We start from the raw sequence: 22913 nt of genomic DNA, 5'->3' as shown, positions 1-22913 counted from the left end.
ATTTGCTAGCAGCTATACTTAGTTTTCATAGCCTGAATGACAAGACTACAATAAATAGTCTTTTGCTTACCACAAAGGCTGTCTGTGAAAGACAAGACCCCCATGATAACTGTATTTAACGCACCTCATGTTTAATTGCTATAAGCACGAGGCATTTACTTTAAGATGTTGACATTTTTTGTCAACACATCCAGACCCCTAACTTCCCTAAAACCATGTTTGATGGCTCATTTGAAGTTAGTCACATATTTCATTTCTTTATCTCTGTGTTTACACACTTTTTAAGACAAGGTTAAATAAATCTGAACAGAAGAAAAGAAAAGTAGAAGAAAAGATAATGAATTCTCAATACAGAATTGCTGTTTAGATTCCTTGATTATCTGAATGGCCATATTGTAGTACTACAAGTATAGCTCATAGCACCATTGGTAGAAGGAGATAAAAATTGATAGAAAATGCCTACAGTAAAAAACAGAATAAGAGACAGTGTGGGTAAGCAAGTGCTGTCAAGTGTTCAGAAAGGAAAAAAAAAAAGATGGAATGATGAAGCAGACCCAGAGTCAGCAACTGAGAAAGTCACAGAAAGCAAAGGAAAAGCAGAGAAGCCACAACAGAAGTAGAAACATGAGAGTTTGCACCCAGTGCAGAACACTCTGCTTCACCGATGAACTCAGGATTCTCATGTAATAACGTTTCTCTGATATTAACAGATACAGAAGATGACATATAACCTGCTACTGCCATCAGCTACTATTAACTATAAGGGAAAAGGCTCTCACAAAATACAGAAACATCAAATAAGAATGAAGAAAAATTGCACCAGTTTAGGCAGATTTCTTAGAGAAAAAAGTATATGAACATTTTCAAAAGCTCTTCTACTAATGCAGCTACATAGCAGGGTCACTCCCAGAGAATAAATGAAAATAGATTTATAAAGACATTCCCAGGCCTCCTTTATTCTGTTTGGTCTCTGTTAGTATTCTCACCTGGGAGGTTCTCCTAAGCGTGAGATGCTCAAAGTGTCTGTGTATTGATCACAGAAAAAAAAGCCCACAGAGAACTAGTTACCTGATTTACTACACCTCAGAGAAGCAAAGATGTCTTTTTTTTTTGTCTTAATTGCTAAATGTATGAACCATTAATAACCTGAGCTTCCTTTCTCTTATGAAAGCTGTATACTGTCTATTCTGGCCATACCGAACCTTTGCTTCTCAAAAATTACCATGTGCAAGAGAAATCTTCCTTTAAAGAAAAGCTAGCCCTACACATCTTTTCACTCCTCCACCACAATCTCTTACTCCGCTCCTGATTATTTCTTCTAAGTTTGGCAGTTTCTGGCAGCTGTTGACATCTAGACCATTAGCATTTTTTCATAGTGAAAAATTTTCATAACTTTAATATTTTATGCAGAAATCATGCTCAGCCTACAAAAGACAGAAAAAACCCCAACCTTTCTTACTGAAGAATTCTTCCTAAAATTGTCTGTCAATACCAGCAACAAAGATTCTCTAAGATGAACTGAATAGAAAATGGTCATATTAGAACAACAGTGCAAGAGCTACTCGTTTGTTGTGTCAGCTTTGTAATGTTAAGTATTTTGGCCACATAAGTAGACTGATATTTGCAGATTTTCTGGATGAATTAAAGGTAAAATAACAATAGAAGCCTTAAAATGGCTCAGTATCTGAATCTCAGTATTTTAGCTATGAAACAGGTAAGGAATGGGGAATATTAGTAGCCAGACTCCAAAACTGCTTCTCATCAGTTCTTTGTATTTCCTACTGTGAATATAGTATCAGTTTTCATGATGATTTAGGCTTTTTACTTCCTGCTGAGAAAGCAAATGAGAATTTTAATTAGTGCCAAATGAGGTGCTGTGTTTCTATGTGCTTTTTTTCCACTGATAATTGGAACGAGACAAAATTAATTTCCCCTAGGTCACAAAATACCCATAAAATAATAGTTTTCAGAGACAGAGACTTGGTCAAATTGCTAACAGGCTTACTTTTCACCATTAAGTGAAATCATCACTAAACAAACCAGTGCTTTCCTGCCTCCCTCCCTCCTAGCTGCTGGTTGGGCAGAACCAAAACAACGGAACAGAAAAATCATACGTGCATTTGGACAATATTTTGTGTGACAAGATAGCAAAGAAAACAATTAAAATTAAGTTGTACTTACTTTACACCTGCTGATAAACTTACAACAGGGAAGAAAAACCCTTCTGTACTGAAGTTCTCAAACATTCCTTGTACAGGCTGTCCATTAATGCGGAATGAAATGCTGGGTACACCTAAATCCAAGCAGCAGCTAACCACATCATCAGATGCTAATAAATGCTGATTGACAGATGCTACAGCTCGGGGTACTCGACCTAGGATAAAAATATTAAGCAATCAGAAGCTTTAAGCAGATTCTCACAAGTTTAGTGATGGAATCATTTCCTCAAAAACACCGTCAAATTTTTGTTTGTTGTCATGAAGACATGATCTTGCCTTCATCTGTGTTACAAACAGTTATGCTTTTAGAGACAGTGAGTTGACAATCTTCAAACTGATATGCGGCAAAGAAATGCATGAACTGAGCAAATCACTTGAGACCTCTGACACTGTTTGCAAGACAGAACATGCCCAGCTGAAATCACACAAGTTCACACTGTAGCCTGATGCAAGAGTACTGAGGCACAGTAAATGGTGCTTATTTATAAAGCTAACATTGATACATACAATTCTTTTTTCTTTAGTTACTTGTGAAATACCAGATTCACATATCTCTGAATATTCAGTGGTGAGACACTGGAACAGGTTACCCAGAGAAGTTGTGGATGCTCTGTCATAGGAAGTGTTCAAGGTCAGGTTGGACAGGGCTTTGAGTATCCTGGTCTAGTGAAAGATGTCCCTGTCTATAGCAGGGGGTTGGACTAGATGATCTTTAAAGGCCCCTTCCAAGCCAAACCATTCTATGATCCTATAATTCTCCTGGACCTGTGATTATGACCAATATCCAGGTTTACAGTATCAAGAGGCTGAATGTTTATACTGAGTTACCAAAAAATGGATCAAGAATTCATGGGCCAGGTTTTCTTTATCAACTACAGCCATATGCTAAACAGAGGGAGCTTCATTTTACCTACCTGGGAAGGCGGAACCTTACAGCTATGCACAGGACTCAGCAATTATAACTACTTAGTAGAGGTAATATATCTGAAGTAATCTAACTATACACATTTACAGATAACTGCAGTTTTTCAATTGCACTTGAGTATCTGAGTATATTTTTAGCCAAGGAATATCTCTTCAGAATTCCTTTCGTAACAATTTCCTTGAAAACATTGTATTTTAACTGTAAAGCAAGTATATAATTAAGCAGTTAAGCACTATTCCAAATTATTGTGTTTAGAACTTCATAAGAACAAGTCAAGTCAACTGTTCAGGACAGTTTAAATACTCTGAGTTTCCCCTTACTGCAGGAGATGAGAATGAAGAGACTTCCCAGCACCGTATTTCTGAAGTTCAATTAGTGTTTAATTTTGTATTAATGATTTATTCAGCTATTTCCAATAAAGTATGTTACAGATGTCTCCCAGCCTACTGCCAGAAATCATTATTCCTGTCATTTGAGAATTGTTCAGTAGTGCTGAAAAAAAAATATTGAATTATGTGCACGCACACAAACACAGGTATTTTATATACAAATTCGATGCTAGAACAATGCTAATATAATTGAAAAGTCAAACACACCCAAATTAGGAAATATTAGAATTAAGGCCATGAAATCGAATTCAGCATATTTAAGTAGGCTGCATTTACAGCACACCTTTTAATTACATGGCCCCACACTATTCTTTTCTGAGCAATTAAAGAGTATTTAGCTGTATAGACATTTCAGGGCACTAAGAAATATGGGGAAATTAATGATTTTGCGTACATGTCTTGAATAGTGTACAGTAAAATAAAGCACAAGCCACAAATTGAACAAGCTAAAACATAATCATCATTTACTGTATGCAACAGAGATCTGGAAGGAAAAATAACATGCTACTTCATAATTAAAGATTGTACACAAAAGGACTGAAATAATGCCTATTTTTTTCCCCAAACTTCTGAGTGCTCACGGATGGCTACACACTCGAGAAACAAAATGATTAAATTAAGACCGATCTATCAAGTGTGCTGATACTCTTTTTTTTTTTTTTTTTTTTTTTTTTTTTTTTTTTTTTTTTAAGATTTTTGAACAGATTTTAAGTCTTTTACAGGAAACACAGAAAGCTAAAAAAATTACCTTTACAACAAAATGTTAAATTCCCAACTCAATGTTTGAACATTTCGGAGAAAAGGTGGACCAAATTGTCTAACTCTGGAAAAAAATGTCTACATCTCATTCCAGAAAATTAACTCAGTTTTCAATTTAATTCTGTCTTGAGGCAGAGACCCAGCCAACAAAATTTTCTCTCCAACAGTTTATGATTAACAAAGGCGTAAGCCAGAAGAAACACAATTTTAGACCATATTAATACAATGTTATAAAAAATGATCCTCCAGTTCCAGCAATATTCTTAAAAAAATCTATATGAATGAAAGACCTTACCAATTAAGGTAGATTGTTACATATTTTAGGTACAAAACCTAATTTCCAGAGCTCTGTTTTAAATATTTATTTAAGTAGAATACATATGTAAAATCTCCGGGAAATTTTAGCAATTGTTCCACTTCCTACTGCTTTTCTTTCTTCTTTCATTACTTATTGATAGTTCAATCAAGAATGATGTTACAAAACTAGCAGATTATATAATTAAGGGTCTGCAGCTAATTACCTAAATATTTTCTTATTTTATAGCATTATGCTTTATTTCTTCTCTGAAATGTTCCTTGTTTAGAGAGTATTTAAGAACTTTAAGAAACCAAAACCAATCATCAGCATTTCCTGTGTTGCCATTTGATTCTTATAATGAGCCAATAGCACTTTGCTGGTTGTTTCTATGGGAACATACACTGACACAGTCCAAATGTATTCTGCTGTGACAAACCTGTTGGTTTACAAAAAGTATATTCTAGTTCCCTCACCCTGGATATAGTATTGGGGGATGGATAACCACACAAAAAACCAACAGCCCTGCTCATAAGCTCCAAAGCCACTTCCCAGATAACTATGTGCCCCAGAGGGCTCTCACTAATCCCTCTCCAAAGCACCCTAATCAGTTTCTTCTGTTTTCTCCTTTTTCCTCAGTGGTTATTCTTTATAACACACTCGTTATTACAAAAGTTATTTGAACTGCAGCATTTCAGATGAGCCGTCCTTTAAACTCCTAGAGCTCTTACTCAAATCTACCCCACTGCATGGGCAGTGAATTCCACTTTTTCATTAACTCAGCCCACTAACATCTACAATTTGCTTGAGCAAAAAATGGCTAACAAGACCACCAGTTTCATGTCACTGATCCTTAAGTGACCACAAATTATGCATTCGCTGGCATCCATTAACTCCCTTCTTTATAAACTGCAATTGTAACCACTTCACTGCAGTCCTAATTAAGAGTCTCCCAGATAACTACAGAAATGAAGAAGTATTCCTAGACAAATGTGGGTTTTTTCTGCTAGGCCTATTTTAGATAATAATATGAAAAATACTTTTTCAAACAGCGTAACAAGTACAGGTTTTCAGTTTGATATTACATCACAGAAATTTATGTTCTAAAAACAACTGAAGTGTAGAAATTTTTATTTCTAATCACCAAAATTATCTTTATGAAACTATTTATCAACATTTGAATTCAATTTATTAAATTTATCGATAAGTGTGAGGATAATGCCATTTTACTTCACTTGTAGATACATAGTGAAAAAATAATGCAAATGTAGATCCACATACAATGAATTTGTCTGAGATTAATACATCCATTGATTTTGAACAGACAGACTCAACTCAGTATTAATCTAAGTCTGGAAAATGCAGGGTTTTGATAAAAATTACGAAAATAGACGCTATCTGCTAAAAAGCCTAATTGGTAAAATTCAATATTCACTAAAATCTCAAACAGGAAGTCTTATCTGAAATTCTAAATAACTTCATGGTATCCTAGAGTTCTGAATGTAACTCATTATAAACCAGCATGCTAGATATGCACGGGTACTGAAGGTAAGATAGGGAACTCCTGAATGTAAGAATAAGTGGAAGTGAACAAAAGTACTTACCAGACCACAGATGAAGGCCATCAAAACCATAAGAGTACAGGTCATCACCAACACCATTGCCTCCCCATCCTTCTCCACCTCCAGGATAGGGGGCATAACCTGAAGTAGAGGCCCATCCAACTCGCAGATGGGTGGGTTCTGCCGTCAAGAATGGATCAACCTGATCAATTATTAACTCAAAGTACCACTTCTTGTATTGCGCAGAGCCCTCAGCAACACCCAAAAATATGTTCGGCCTTATGCTAAGAAAGAAAATGTAAGCCAGTTAGTGTAAACATAAAATACAACATATGAATAATATTGCTGTGTCAAATTCACTTTGCAAATATGGTAAGAGTGTAAATGTCCACATTTTGCTTATGAAATTTAAAATAGTGACCCATTTTATGAATTTATAAAGCTGCTGAAGAATCATCTTCTAAAGTATAGGTTCTATGGTTTGAAAACTTATAGTCAAAAAAGGAACAAGATCATTTCCTAAAATAAAAAAAAAACAGGAGTGAAGTTGCCAGGAATCAAATCCCTCTTAAAACACACAAGTACTTCACAGTATGTTTACGTACTCCATAAGAATTATTAGATAAAGCCATGCTCTGTTTTGAATCAGAAACAAGCAACTTGTTTCAGAACAGATCTTACTATTAATTAGCAATTTCTATTTGAGCCTAGTTTTCATTACAATTGTCATATTGTTAGTAAAAATGTTTTTTTCAGAAGTTAACACATAAACTTGTCTTAAAGTGAGTGTCTCAATATTGAAAACTGTGGAATATCTTTTAGGTTGCAGTATTTTCTTCAATTAATTATTAATGACTTCTAAGTTTCATTTTTTTCTAATATAACAATAAAACATGTCACTATACCTTGTCACATCATTAATCAAACGTGTTTGCAAGAGTAAGTCTCTTCTAGGCAGTAGATTGTCACAGATCAAATTTTGGTTGGCACGAACTGCAACTCCATTACAGACACAGAGAGAGCAAAGCACATCGAGAACCTTAAAAAAAAAAAATCAGAAGAAAGTTGGGTAAAGGCAGCTATATATACTATTACTCAGTTGTTAGCTTAATTTACTTTCAGAATAGGTCTAAAGAAAGGAATATACTACACATTATAATTAAGGTTTTCTAAACACTTTTCACATATACAGACTGAGTGTAGTTTGTACTACTGATAGAGCATATTAAACTTTCCTAGAACACAAATTCAGAACACAGGGTTTGCAAAATGCCTCAAAAAACCTTCCTTTGAGATTCCTTGTTCTCATTTTGATTAGGAAAAAAGCAAAGCTGGAAGAGCTGTATGCCAATTCTTTACAATGTTTTTAATTAAATCTCATTTAAAATTTGAAAGGTAAAATGGCATTCTTTGAGAAATTTACTACAGCCCAAAAAAGCTTTCTGAGTAAAATTAGTGGACAGTTCTCAAATGCAGTTCTGACTGCTTCTGAATCTGTTCCGAAAGCATGTTTTAAATATGACAAGTAATCCATTCATTTTTAAAATGAAAAACATTTAAAAGAATTCACTATAAAGCAAAACAGAGTTTCAGAAGGAACTTATTCTAAAATTTCAGTTTTCTTTTTTTGGTCACAGTCTGAAAAGTGAAAGAGATGGACATAATTCTCCCACAGATTACCAGAGCAAAAGGTTTCAGAAGAGAACATAGTAACATAGTGTTGTTTAATGCTGAAGGACAAAGCTGCACACTTTTGTAAAAAACAGGGAAGCTTAAAGATGCTTTTGAGCTCTGATAAGCAATCATTAACTAATGAGTCCAAACGGTCCATACTCTTAAAGACCATCTCCATGACAAAGAACCATTTTCACACTGTTGATTACCATTTTGGAAACTGTTGTACAACACAAGGAGCAGCAGAACAGAACATTTATTTCAGAACACTGCTGTTCTCTGCCCAGTGGATTAGCACAAACCCACTCTCAACAGCAGTTTAAACTAATCTATTGTGAATTTTGCTATGTCCCATCCCATGCAGCTTCCTTTTTACCATCTCGGTTATTGGGCAGAAACCTCTAGCAGAGGGATAGAGGTAGCAACTTAAATAACCACAGAAACTCTGACCAGTACTCAGCTGTAAAGTGTCTTAATAACATTAATGATTATCAGTAACTCAGAACTTACATATAAACTGTTTAAATAACCTCTATGTACTCGCTGACCATACTTCTGACACAAGGCTTTTCATTTAAAAAATCCTTCAAATCAATAATTTCCGAACAATTTTGTTTAACAATATCACTGTTTCTTATTTCCTAAATCACAACAGAATTTCTAATCTAGCAGGAGAACAAGATATACTGTTCCCAGAGTAACAAATAAATCAATTACTTCACATTGCTTCATTACTTACTGATGTATAGTCAAAGACATTACAAATGGAAATGCACAAATCCATTATCCAGTCTAATTTTTCTCCTGTATACATTTTCCTTAACTGCTTTGAGTTCTCACTACGAGGTCTACATTAAGATGCTCCAGCTGAAAGGTTCTCTTTGCAGGTGACTGGCACAGCACAATAATCTTGCTAACAGCTAAAAATACTAAGCTAAATTTATCGCTGTAGTTTCAACTTTTTTCTTATGCCTACCTGTATCAGTTCATACTCTTTAACAATGCTTAACAACACCTATCTCCTTTTCCATATCTGTAGTTGGTTAGGTTATCCATATTACCTTCTCCTGTAAATCAGTAATTTCAGCTCACTAAAACTTTCCTTGTTCTTCCTCCAGGATATCAGTCTCTCAAAATTTTAATTGAGGACGGAAACTCACATCAGAAAATCACACATAAAACTATATCCTCCTCTGTGTTGTGATGTCATCCTGATCGCAGCCAGAAACTGTGTTCACCTTCTTCTGTCATAATAAATGCATATTGATGTCTAAATTAACTTCCACCATTATTTCTTCTGGTACAAATCAGGGTTTTTTCCTTTCTTCTGAACACCTGTGTTTTCAGATATTTGGATTATTTTTCTGATTTCTCATTTTATTTTGCTCTTTTCTGCTACTATTATTATTACTCAAGTTAGGAATGACTTTGCAGGATTTAGTTCTGTCTTTCTGCATGTTCAACAACGGTAGTTCACTGCTTCTGCAGAGCCCTGCATGGGAAAACAAGCTACCCTGTCCACGTGCTTACAGCCACCAGAATGCTTCATTTTCTCAGAAAATCCAAACTTCTGACTGATTATCAATATTTCGTAACTATTTGCTTGTCATATATTTTTGCTGTATTTGAAACTGAAAAACAATATATTACACATTTTTTAATCTAAATTTTGTAGATGTACTTCAAGGCTATTTTAATCCTTTAAAGATATTAGCATTTCATATTTCCATATAGACATTTCTCTGGGACTTTTTTTCCACAAATCATTGTAAGATTATCAATACATCCTTAGTTTTTCCAAACATACCTTGTAATTGCGCCCATGTTTATCCAACAATGAAATAATGGATTTGATGTGCTCCTCAGCTATTATATTTAAAGCTTCTGGGCTTTCAATCAAGATGCAGTGCAACACTTCCAAAATACCTGTATGAAGGCCACAGAAATACTGTTGTCGTTAAATCATCTGCACAACTGAACACAACCTAAAAGCTCAGTAAATAACAGAGCATCTAAAAAGATGGTATCTTTTCTCCAGCCTAAAAAGAGAATGAAAACACTTTTAGAGAGTATTGATATGACTATGTCGTGAACTGCATTACACATAAACACTGCTAATTTCTGTTTTCTTTTGAAAACAGCCACAATTTTAAAACAACTTGAGAAAAATGCAAGTTTAGCTCCTTCTTTCAGTGTGAGAGAGAGATTTTAGTAGGGAGCATTGTAGAGTATTTTGATATTTTGCTGAACAACCCATAGTATAAAAACCTTCTCTCTATATATCTATTATTTATTATTTGTACTTGTGCCCACAAAGAACTCTGGTGTTACTTGATAGCAATGGGACAGTAGTCTTGATACTGTCTGACCCAATCCATTATTTCACCAAAGTCACATTCAACACTGATTGGATGTGGTACTGCATATACCAAATGTATGGAACCAAAAAATGCCACAAAAAAGTCTGTTTAAATGTAACACTTTGCTCAAATAAAAAAAACCCGCAGTGTATTTGTTTTCTAATGCATGTTGTTTTCAAGGATAAAAGTGAGTCTCACCTGAGGAAGATTCTAATCTGTCCAATTTACTTATTAGCCAATCGAGGTTACTGGAAAACTGAGTACAATTGTTTCTATTGCCACGAATGAGAGCAGCTGGAAAAAAACCCACAAGGTATAATTTTATAACAGGAAATTTACTTTTTAAATCACCAAAGTTAATCATACATATTTTAACACATTCTTTATAAGAACTTCACAAAATAAAAAAAACAGACGGATCCTAAATACACATATGTTACAGTAATAAAGAATTAAGATTTTCATTAATTTGAATATCAGCAATTGATATAGCTTCTAAAGACCATGTAGTTTTTTAAGTTGATAGGGATGTATGGGATAAGCAGGAATATCAGCAAAAAAAAATGTTTTATGCTTTTATTGTTAAATTTAAATAGAAATTATCCACCACCCTTTTTTGATGCAAATGTCAAGCACTGTCATTATCAAGATGCTGAAACACTTTTTTTCTATTTCTTCCTACCAACGAGTGGGAAGATCATATGCAGAAGTTTAAGCTGAAGTGCAGGTTGGGTGTACCACTCTTTAGCTCTACTTTCTGATTAAAACACGTTATAGAATGCATAGCTTTTAGCCTTAAGCAGCACAGAACACAATATTTGACTGCACTTTGAAAGTTCATCAGAACTCAAGTATTTCAAGCAATATTGATTTTTTTCTTCCAGAAGTTATTACTGATCACAGGGGAAAAAAAACACCTTTTGTATACAACTGTCAAGCATTTTTATTACGAAGCATTAACTTAAAATTTATTACACCAGACCAAGTGTCTTCAAGATGTACCTGCAGAAGAAAATTAAGACAAAATCTGAAAAGGCCTACATAGCACTAAGGAGGGTTTTTTTTTTTAATCCTACTTTTCTTTAAATGAATAACATTGTAGGTAAAATGCAGGCAATGGTATCTCATTACTTTCCAAAGCAATGAGATTTCATCAGAAGGATCTGCACATCTGTGCTATGTGAATAAGCTCAAGCTTCAAAGCAATCCCCCTTGTTTCTTTTATTCTTGTCCTAATTCTCGACTTGTATATTCTGCTACGGTTTGGGACTAACTAACTTTCTTTGTAATGAAACTAGGATATATGTAAGCTTCATCAGAAGACTAGATTCACCTATATGAAGAATTATGCAACTCGGGTATCAAATTAGTGATTTAAAGAAATACACATACACTTCTCCTACTCTGTAATTTCGGCCCTACTACAACAAAGCAGCAGCTTGCTCTAGAAAGCATGGCATTGAAATGGAAAAAGATCTTTTAATTTCTGTTTTAAGTAATTATTTTTATTAACATTTAAATCTAAGCCTCAAGTAACAAACATGGATTCAGTAGACCTACAAGTTCTGGCTCTTAATTTTAGGCTTCTCTTCAGCTTCATATAGAATGACTGTCTGCAGGTTTTTCTAATTTTTAAAATAATAATTCACACCTATTTGCATACCACAGGTACATTTAAATTAAAAACAACCCCAAAAAAACCCAACGTATTTGGCATGCTGCACCAGTCTTTTTCCTAGCAGAGATTTATTTTTCTGCTGTATCATTGCTCAGTAAACTCTGTTCTCTGTAATAAATTATCAGTAAGTATACAGAAGAAATTCTGTAATTTATGTAATAGAATGAATAAAACACAAAGCATTTTTTGGTGGTGAAGCAGCAAGTAGAATATAAAGAACACATATCCTCTTTTTTTACGTTACTAGATTATTGAAGAACTTACCTAACAATTTATAAAGGAGATTCAAAATTTCTTTCCATGCTGTACCATGTTCTTCTCTTGCAATTCCTGCAAAATGAGCTGTGCTGTTGTAGTCATTTAAGCGATCAATGCAATTCAAAACTAGTGCCAGCATTCCCTAAACACATGACAGAGAAGAAAGTGAACCATCCATGAAAAACCATTTGTTGTTGTCCTTATAACAGATTTTTTTTCCTGTAGACACTTAAAAGTTGCCTCTTCTTAGATTAAAAAAAAACTAAACTATTGTGCTTGCAAGATTTAAATGTGTATTTTTCTGTATCAGAATCATCCATTTTGGAGAATGATTCTATACTGTTCCTTACTCAGTTAAGTATTATAATAAGCGAGGAATAGACAAAGCTGACAATAAAGGCTTTTATAATTTTTGTGAACAGACTCTTTTTTACAGGAAATCTCCCTTACAGAGCAAAACAACATTGAAATTTACATACAAAGGAATTTTTGTTGATTAAAAAAGGTGGAAATTTTACTATTCAATAAAATATCTGTAAAACAAACAAGTCCAAATACTAGATTTTTAACTTCAGTTAAAAAATGGTATTGAAAACCTGTAAACAATCCAATAGTCTAAAACCATTGTGAAATATATTTCCTATTTGCACAGAAGTGTAATTATTCCATTTTCAGAGAAGAGCAATTCCACAATTATGTAATATACATCCTTCTTAAAACTAGCATTCTCCCAGTTTCCAGAGATAAAAAGTTCCTGTTTCAAACCCTGGCAGATAGAAAAGACATAAAAAATAACATCTATCACTGATCCAAGTTTTATTATTCATTTGGGTTATCCAGAATGACAACGTCTAATTTGAATGATTTCTAACTTCATAGATAGAAAAAGAAACGTCTTGTTACAATTGTTTCTTTTAAAAACGGCATCTGTTTCAAGATGCTCAGAAGTATTAAGACCGAATTTTATGAGAGAGCTTGTGGCCTGTAACAACTGTGGAAGCAGAAAATATGTACCAGCAAGTTATCATATGGCATCACAGTCTAATTTATATATATAGAGCTATGTAACTTTACTTCATAAATCATATGCATGCATCCAGATGATAATGTTTAAGTTCTTCTCAATCTTTGTGACATGAGACACTTAAAATTAAAATAATGTAACAATTCCTCTCTCTGTACCTCTTCTTTGAATAGATTTTGTCTGTTTTTGAGTGACCGAAGCTTGCTTTGCTTATCTTCATGTTCCAGGTCTTCTTCGGGAAGCTGGAAGTAAGTAATCAGGTCTTGCAGAGTCTGAGCCATCTCCTCAATAGGCAGGGCAGTGGGTGATAGTGTTCTGTTGTTTCCACTATGGAAAACAATGAGAAAGACTGGCAGCATTACTCATTTTCCCACTGTAATTTACAGTATTATGTAGCAGCCTATTTTCTCTTGGTATCTAAATTAAGTCTTGTTATGTCCCTGCTCACTGCAGGGGGTCGGACTAGATGAGCTCTAAAGGTCCCTTCCAACCCAAAACATTCTATGATTCTATACACATGACATATGTATACGACCAACAGCTGATTTGAATGGCAAATCATTCAAACATCTTATTGTTTGGCCACCCAGCGATCAGAGCTTCCTGAAGTGGAATCACGTTTCCCTTTCTGCACTGATGTAAAGAGAGAGAATGATTAAAAAAACTGGAAAAAAAAATAAGTAGAAGAAACAATGGAAGTGAGCAAAAAGATGAAACAGAGAGTAAAGATGTACCAGAGTCCTTTCCTACAGTAACTGATCTTGTTCAGATACTTTAAATCCTAATAATGATAGAGGCGCTATTGTGCAGATGGACTAAAATAGTAGCAGTTGTTGAGGCTGTGCATACCCAGTCTTCTAGACAAAGAACACAAAAGTAACAGGTAATCCTAACCATTAATTAGGCCTTCTGTATCAACTCTACGTAAGAAATAAAGAATGGTGGGATTTAAAAACATAAAGCACTTCAAGGAATCTGAGTTGTCAGTAAAATTATGTCTTTCCTGTTCAAGCATTTGCTCAATCTTGGGTGACAACCCAATTTTGCAGGGTCTGACTCACTATTATACACAGTATAATCTAGGAGGAGCTGATTACTGGCAGAGCTGGCTCTGTTTTTTATATCCTCAGTACAAGAAATACAAATGAGTAGTGTAGTCCCTTGTGAAACTGAAGAATTAACATTTTAAACACAATCTTATATGGTGGGTTCTATGGAAGCAATTTCTTAATTGTAAAATCATTTTTCTTTATTTTTTCAGTAATACAAGGATGACCATTTGAACATCATAATTAAAACTTCTGCCAAGCACTATGAAAAGAATAATTTCTTCAGTACTACATATATTCTTAGTGATTTAATTCTGTATTCTTAGATGTTCTTAGTTTTCGTAATACTTCACTAGCCAAATATAAAGCCCTTGGCAGAACAATCAGCTTACAATTATTTCCATGTAAAGTCTCAAACTTACTGGTAACTAAGGTTTGTCAAAACTAAGCTAAACTGGTAGGTGACAGAAAACACTCTGAACAGTTTTGTACAAATTGACAAGCCAGATCATCTAAAGCAGTAGAACACACCTTTTTAAGCACAACATATACTTCAAGAGGACTGTAAAAATCTAAGCTGAATAGAGTGCATTAATATGGTGAAAGTAAGTAAAATTTTGAGTCAGAAAATCTATTCAATGAAAATAAATGAAAATAATTTCATTTAAATACAGGCTTGAATCCAGAAAACCAAACTAGGGATGAAACGTGATAAATGTAGTATCTTTTCATGCTTATTCCGTCAATGGTTTATTAAGATTCAACATCTCCTGAGGATGCAAAGGGTCAGCAATGTACAAATTTAGATAAACTGCTTTAAATTATATTCATGCCCAACTCATTTGTTTTGCTGTTGTCCAAGACTGTATTTTTACATGAAAAGAAAGGTATTATGTTGCTGCAAGGATATTAGGAAACTACTTAACAAGTACACCTCTTTATATAACTCATTCAGTAAATCAAGATTATGACAGAGCAAGTCTGGCACCAAATTAAACTGTTTAAATTCCCTTTTTATTATCCTTTCTAGTATTGACTCCATGCTTAGGGTACTCCCATTGCATGTTTCACAATGCCCAGGTATCCAAGGGCTTTGCTGTTTTGATCTGTGGAAATAGCCATCACTGTTTCCGCATTAGTTTCTGAGTTGTATTACACAGTTAGTGGAACAGTCCAATCTCAGATAATTCGAGGGTATAACTACTAACTGCATTGCCCTCTAGTACAGCAAAGATTTGGAAGATAAATACTATTCAGAAGGTAATGGTACCGATTCTGTTCTGAAGTCTTAGAATGACAACTTGAATTACTCCTTAAAATCAGATATGATCACTGTCTCCCTGCTGAGATGCTGTTACTGTCTTTGAATACCCCTAAATCCATTCCACTGCAAATAAACATGTTGGTTTAAACAGCAGATTTAAGAATGCCCGTGTAATAATTTAGCTGAGAGAGAGAAGTTGTTCCTTTTACCTTCTCAGCTGACAGTTAGCCTTCTGCCCTAATTGTTGTTACTGTGTATAATCTGCTATACTGCATACAGTTTACCAGAAAGAACTGCCTCTCCTCTCATCTTTAAATCTTCCAGATATGATCAGAGGTGTGACAGAGAAGTAGGAGGATCCTCAGGATGGGTGATTGAAAAAAGTACGGGTAAAACATTTCAGCCCAGATTTTGAAGACAGTAAGTTGGTATTCTCCCCCCAGACACAGAGAGATCTATTTTGTACTTCCTTCTGTTGTTTATTTGCATGGACTTGGTGCTGCCATGGTTTCCCATCATATTTTTGATCTAAGTCATATTAGGCATCAATATTCCACCCAATTAGTTTGACAAATTTGAACAGAGGTAGCTATAATATTTGGTCTACCAAGAAAAACAGAGAAATAAGAATCCTTTAATGAATATTGTGAAGTTCTAGCTACTGTAGAATACTTGCTAATGGAGTTACGCTAAGATCATTTAGCAAGTGTTCTTCAACCTGGATTATTGATCCAGTTTGCTTCTGGCTTCAAGGTATCAGATTTCATGTAAATAATTTTAGATAAGATGTTTGATCTATTTAATGACATTACTCATCAAAATTACAAACTTCAGTCAGTAAAAATATATTGCTAATAGCTTCTAAATACAAATACTTGAAAGCAGGAAATAAGGATTCTGTTAGAGAAATTCTTATCATTTCAGAATACTTTGAAAAACAAACAAAAAAACAAACAATGATTGTATATAAGATGGTAACACCTACCTTATAAACTGGCTGAACAAGCTTGTAGTATTGCGAATGATTCGAGCAGCCTGGGATTCCTCATGCTGACATCTTTGTAAGGTTAGACCATCATCCATATGGCCTTCTTGGTGTAATATAACCTATTGAAAGTCAGTAATTATCACAATAATTACTTAAAAAACCTCTGTGCTTTTAGATATTTTGTAACTTATTTCAATATTGCACTGAAAACAGTAATTGCACATATACTGAGCTGCTACTTGTTAATCACTTTATCTGAACACCTGTTCATTAATTAATTACAAAATTGTCAGTCACATAGAAGTTATTCAGGGAAGACATTTTAATATACACCTTTATTCTCCCACAATTCATTGAACATATACGCTTATCAAATATTTTCCAATTGAAAGAAAAAAGTAATTTTCACCAGATGCGAACATCATATGAACTTCAAGCAGTAACTGAGATCCTTTGGATGGTTTTTAATTTTTCCATTTAAATAAATACCCAATTCCACAAAAAGCCTGCATAATTTTTACATATCACAAAAATGAGGCTTGACCATTTTGAGTCATTTAAAATCCTACAGCACTTTCGTAAAAATTAAATGTGAGTTATCCTGCTTCTTTGCCCGAGATGCAACCTATTGAATTCTCCACTGAAAAATACATTTTTTTAGCTCTGAGATGGTAATAATTTGCTGCCCAACTTCCAATATGTTGAGGAAGTGTTTTTAAAAGAGGTAAACATCACCCAATGAGTTTATCCGGACCCCAGAATCCATGGAAATGTGATGGAGAAGACAAGGAAGACATTTTTTAATGAATATATTGATAATATTATCTTAAAGGAGACTAGTTTAACATATTGGTCATCTTTCCTCTTTGTTCAAGTACTTCTTCATATAGAGTCACGCTGTGGGTGACCTTGTTATCTAAAATATCTCTCTTTCCATAAAGAAGGGTTCTGGGGTCTCTGAATAATAATTAAAGAACCGTTCTTCCCATCACAAAACTAGTAAGAAAACATTTGACAATCAGATAATGTTTCCTCAGGCCGCTGCACATAGCTCCAGCTTTTGGAGCTACAGGAAAGAAAAAATTTGCCAGACAGGATATTAACGCTGCCATGCCTTGCAAAGTAATTGCACCTTCACCACTGTGTAGCAGATATGCACTCTTCCTAAGTATGCAGCAGATCAGGGAAGAGAAAAGTCTTTTAGAAGGACCTAATCTTCCCTATTTCTCTGACAAAAAAAAAACCACCAAAAACCAAAAAAACCCACCCAAACCAAAAAAAAACCAACCCCACCCAAAACCTCAACTAAATCATCCAGAAACTCCACAATAACAGGAAAGTGCTGATTAGAACCGCAGTAAGTAAATCATGGCCAGAAGCATCCAGCACTGCCTACTCCAGTTCCTCAGATAAACCACCTCCTTGCACATTAAAGGGCATTTGGCACTGCCTTGCTTGTTGAGGTACAGCAGGGCACTGGTATCAACCAACAGCCTGAGCAATGGTCTCCAGGATGTGAATCCAAAACATGTAGCATATGTTCCTCTGTTCTCTGAGCTCTAGCATTCTGGAGCTCTGCAGGAGCCTACAGCTTGCACAGAAGCAAGCTCTCAAACTGAAAAGATAGGCATCCATCACTCTCACTGGATGGTGGAGGAGTGTTGAATAGTATATTGATGTAAATGTCATCACTACCTGGCAAAGTCTTGAACCCTTGGTTACCAAGATCTCAGAGAGAGAAATACAACAGGTCAAATTTCTGGCAGAAATCGTGCAACAGAAGCCTAATAAATGATGCCAGAATTTCTCACATATTTGTGTCTTGCAAAGACAGCATGATAACTGGATACATGAAACTACACCAAAGCCAAACAGCAGAAATTTTTATTTGGCATTTTGAGTATTTTATAACAGAACTAATCCCATAGTTGTTTTCTCCACTCTATAGATACGCAGCAGCTGTCTGTGATAATAACTAGGTTATGTGAAAAAAACCTACCCTTTGCCTCTTGCAAAAATAAGGTATTTCTCAATCCTCCTGAGCTATTGAGGCACACTATAAAAAGTACAGGTCAGCTTTAGAAGGATTACAGTGATTGAAAGTGAAATCTCCTGACAAAATGATGGTGGAGTTATGATTACATGAGCTATGACTTCACTTTTACTATACAAAAATAAATTTGATATGAAATTTAAAGGCATGTATATCTCTAAACTTGCTTACAAAATTATAGTCTAGTACCATACTTTGCAGAGCATGAAAAACTGTTTCTTGCCTCCACAGGAGTATCAATTACAGGAAGCGAGAAGGTTTGGGTTTTCTTCTGTTTGAAGGCACTTAACAGGAGAGAATTCTCCAGGTGAGAGGGCAACAAAAGATTAGGAGTCTTTGAACATGAATGAAATGGTCTGAAAGGAGAGCAAAAGTGACAGGCAATTATGGAGGTACTTTTTGTCCCTTGCTGCTGAGCAGAAAACTGGGGGAAAAAATACCAAACCTCACAGAAAGCTATTGCAAAATTCTTCATTGCATACAGAGGAAGAATCTACACGTTGCCTTCTTAAGAAGTAAAATTGGGCCCTCTGAGGAAACAGAATCCCATAGCCAGCACTGCCATAGGAAAAGAAGAGGCCATAATCGTGTGATTAAGTCCCTTATCAAGAAAATACTGCATGACTGGCATACAAAGAAGAATTTCTCTGATCAGCCAGGTTGCTGAGAGGAAGTCAAAGGGTTGGGCATTCACTGCCCATTCATGACCATGCGTGCTGCATATATAAAGGAGACTTTGCAAAGGGTGTGCCAAGGACCTAATTCTTCGTGTTACAGTGCTTCTGTGTGGGTATCCTCTTGTGAATGTGCATACATCCAAGTTATTAAAGAAGCATTCAATTTCTGTTCAGTAATGAACTTTTTCATGTTCTAACGATAGGTTCAAGTTGTAAAAATCTATGTATGCAGAACCAAAGAATCATTTGGTAATGATGCAGTTATGCGAAGCTAGTGCTACACCCCTTAACTTTGAAAGAAATGTAAACATAATTTGAAGAGATAACAGGTCATATGCCCCCAATTAAGAATATACTCTTACCCTGTAATCAAAAGGCTGAGAGAAAGACCTTCTTGATGCCACATCACAACTATATCTAAGATTTTGGCAGGAAATTCTTCATTAATAACCCTTAAGAAACTTGAGGGCTTTCTAGGGCCTTTTCTTAAGTAACAAATTTAATTGTCATTTCATACACTATACTCAAATTAAAAAAAAATTAAAACTCCAGTGAATGTAAGATGACTTATAAGTTTATGCTCTTGAACAGTTAAATGTAGATTTTCAAAAAAGTTAATTGACTATCCAAATCATGAATTTCCATATTTTATTGAAGTGTCAAAAATAAAAATCAAGCCCATATTAATAATTTCTTCTGGCAAGAAAAATAGCTAATACATATGTTAGTGTCAAAGTTTTTCTTCTGTTACATAGTTCTGTTAACATCCACCATTGTTTTCTCTTTTAGAATGAAACATTTTCAATAAAACAGCAGAAAATAATTAAGCCCACAATTGCCACAGTGGTAGAATAGCAAAAGACAGGACAGATCAAAACTGTTATGCAACTAACATTAATTTCACAAGTAATTAAAAAAAACCCTCAAACATTACCTTTCTTTTCAAGGGACCTAAACGTGCTGATTTAGCATCTTGCGCTTTGTAAGTCAACCATAAGGCACTGGCCACATGTTGGACAAAACAGATTGAATCACCGTACTTTATTTCTGGGACTCCCATTCCATCAATGTCACGTTTAAGACTAGAATCCTGCTTTTCTTTTAGCTCCTAAGAAGATAAAATAAAAGCTGGCATTTAATCTCTGTACTGAAACAGCATAAACCATTGAATTCTACACAAATACATTCCAACTCTGAACAATGTTTTACGCTACTTATGTTGTTAAGCTGCAGCTAAATTTCCTTTCACATAATTTCTGTTTCTATCCAATTAATTAAGTCAGATTCTGATTAAAACCAATTTCCAATCTGAACCATCATTTTCACTGAAGCAAGAGTCTCCAGCACAAAAGCAAGTATATTTTTCTTTAAAATAAGATAGTTTTCCTTTCAAAGCTGAATTCAGGAACAAGAACAGAATTATGCAGAAATTCTGTAATAGCAAATTATGGATGCATGTGCATGAGTGTGATTAAACAAAAAATTATATTTAGAGTAATTAGATTCTATCATTGTTCTTGATTTCAAATGCTAATGGACTTAACCTGAATTGTAGGTAGTTGCTCATTTTTGCAAAGTAAGCAAAACATGTTAAGACATTGATACACAGTTTAAATTATTATATGTGTAAGAGGTTTTCTTATTTCATTTCAGTTTACTGAATGTTCAACATCTGTGGATTAAGGAGAAATTCTATTTTAACTATGCTAATCTACTTTCATTGATATGGAACGTAGCTGTCACATTTCAAGAATAATTTTATTGAAACTGATAGCATTATAATGCCAAGATGAAGTAGAATGAAATTACAAAGTATTCTTTGGGGATACCATTACAATATCAAGACTACAGGGAAATTATGTCACATATTTATGTGGATAGCACTATCACATACAGATAAAGATAAACTCTTTCCATACACATTTACAGTTAGGCCATTAAATGAAAAATACTATAAAATAGCACAAATTCATTAAGTGTCAGCAATTAATTATTTGGCTTTACATAGCACCCTGAAGATGAAAACATTTTTCTCAAATATTACATCTGTGTCAAGAATCAAGCATCAATGAAAATTTCAATGACAGAAATCATAGGTAACAAGTTGCTGTTTTAAAAAAATTGAGTGATACTGATCCTTTTTGATAACAATAAACATAAATAAAAACTAAGATTTTTCAAATTTCAGAAATAAAGCTTTAGAATGATTTTGGGGGCCTGAAGACTGTTCTCACTTTAAGCAATACAGCATAAATTCCTCTTCGTGATGTTTTGCTCTTTGTGCTCTGTCCAGTTTCTCTAGGATTTCAGCCAAGTCATTTGATAGCAGTGTGCAAAGAGAGGGTGTATTTTCTAACAGCTGAAAAGTATAGTCAGATAAAGATTATCGGTGGAGAAAGGGAAAAAAATATCTCTTATCTAGATATTTGTACAAATCTTAGCAGCAAAATATCCAAACACTTTCTCCTTCGAAACTCACTCTCCACAACCTATGCTCAGTTAACTCCCTCAGGCCATGAATGAATCAAGTAGAAGAAAACAAATCACATGGGTCTGAAGATGGCAAACTAAAAGTAAGAGTAACAAAAAATAAATAAAGAAGGAAGGAATGAACAAAGGAACTTGAGGGCAAAGCTGTCAAAGATGCAATTTTCACAGGATATTTAATATACTAGAAGAAGGGCAAGATTTAGAAAATGAGAGAATTCATAGAATCATAAATCCCTACGTGACAGAAGGAAGGTAAGGAATGGCAGTGTGAACAGGACAAATAAACCCAACTGTCTTTACAATGGTTTTTCAACAGTCTTGTAAAAACACAGTAGGGAACTCTTGATATCTTAAGGGCTTGTTTACGTACCCCTAAGAACGGTAAGACAACCTGACTGCTGAACTCTTACTAAATCTAACCTAATTAAAATTGTATCTTTTGGTGTTGCACACTGTTATGGCATTAAAAGTACTGCCATAAGCTACCCTAATTTAACAAAAGAAAAAGACAAAAGGTCTACAAATGTAAGAGCAGAGGACTAATACAGTGAGCCTACCTATCTTGCTAGTGGGCTTACTGAACTCTGTACTTTGCTGTATGCAGTTCTACAGAGCAGTAGGTGAGAAAAAAAGAAAGGTGATTTTAATTTTACCTCCTACTTTCTCCTCCCATATAAAATAAGTAGAAAAAATAGTTTAATACTGTACTTGAAATGCAGTGCCTACCAGGAAATGATAACTGTAGAATATTAACACACAAATAAATACTTGAACTTTCAGAGACAATTGTAGGTAAAGGACTCTGTAATACCTATCATCTTATTCTAAAAACTAATTAAACTTTATGATTACTACTAAGCTATTACAACATCCTAATGCCATGTTCAGCCCCTAAGATAGCTACATGCTGGCAGTAATATTAAAATATCAAATCCTTCTGCATGAGTCATCTGTGACTTTTGAATGTGTTAGAATGTTACTTACTCAGACTACACCAATAATTTCTTCATTGTCAATTGTATATACCATCATGAAAATAAAATCTGAAATCTCAAATATTAGTTCTGGGCTACAACAATTTTTTAAATAATCAGATATTTTTAAATATGCTCTTGTTCTTCACTGTGTTTAGTGTCAAAGAAATTTATAAACAGAATCAAGGTTCTGCTCAGCAGAGTATACTGAGCCAAGTACTGCGCTGGAATGAGAACATCCCATTTCAAAACAGGATTCCATCTGCTGTAGGGAA

At 34.5% G+C, this 22913-nt stretch overlaps 1 protein-coding gene across 1 annotated transcript in view; it reads right to left on the bottom strand.

The window, feature by feature from the left end:
* RYR3 (ryanodine receptor 3) overlaps positions 1–22913 on the bottom strand; it is a 314923-nt gene that overhangs the window by 140794 nt on the left and 151216 nt on the right. Inside the window, 9 exon segments of the mRNA XM_035889788.1 lie at positions 2182–2374; positions 6192–6433; positions 7055–7188; positions 9631–9749; positions 10382–10477; positions 12126–12261; positions 13302–13470; positions 16442–16563; positions 20109–20282. Of these exon segments, the coding sequence (XP_035745681.1) occupies positions 2182–2374; positions 6192–6433; positions 7055–7188; positions 9631–9749; positions 10382–10477; positions 12126–12261; positions 13302–13470; positions 16442–16563; positions 20109–20282 (1385 nt within the window).

The sequence above is a fragment of the Egretta garzetta genome, unplaced genomic scaffold (assembly GCF_000687185.1).
Source record: "Egretta garzetta isolate BGI_Z169 unplaced genomic scaffold, ASM68718v1 scaffold2, whole genome shotgun sequence".
Taxonomy (NCBI): domain Eukaryota; kingdom Metazoa; phylum Chordata; class Aves; order Pelecaniformes; family Ardeidae; genus Egretta; species Egretta garzetta.
Note: the sequence above shows the minus strand (reverse complement) of the source record. Positions and strands in the feature narration are given on the sequence as shown.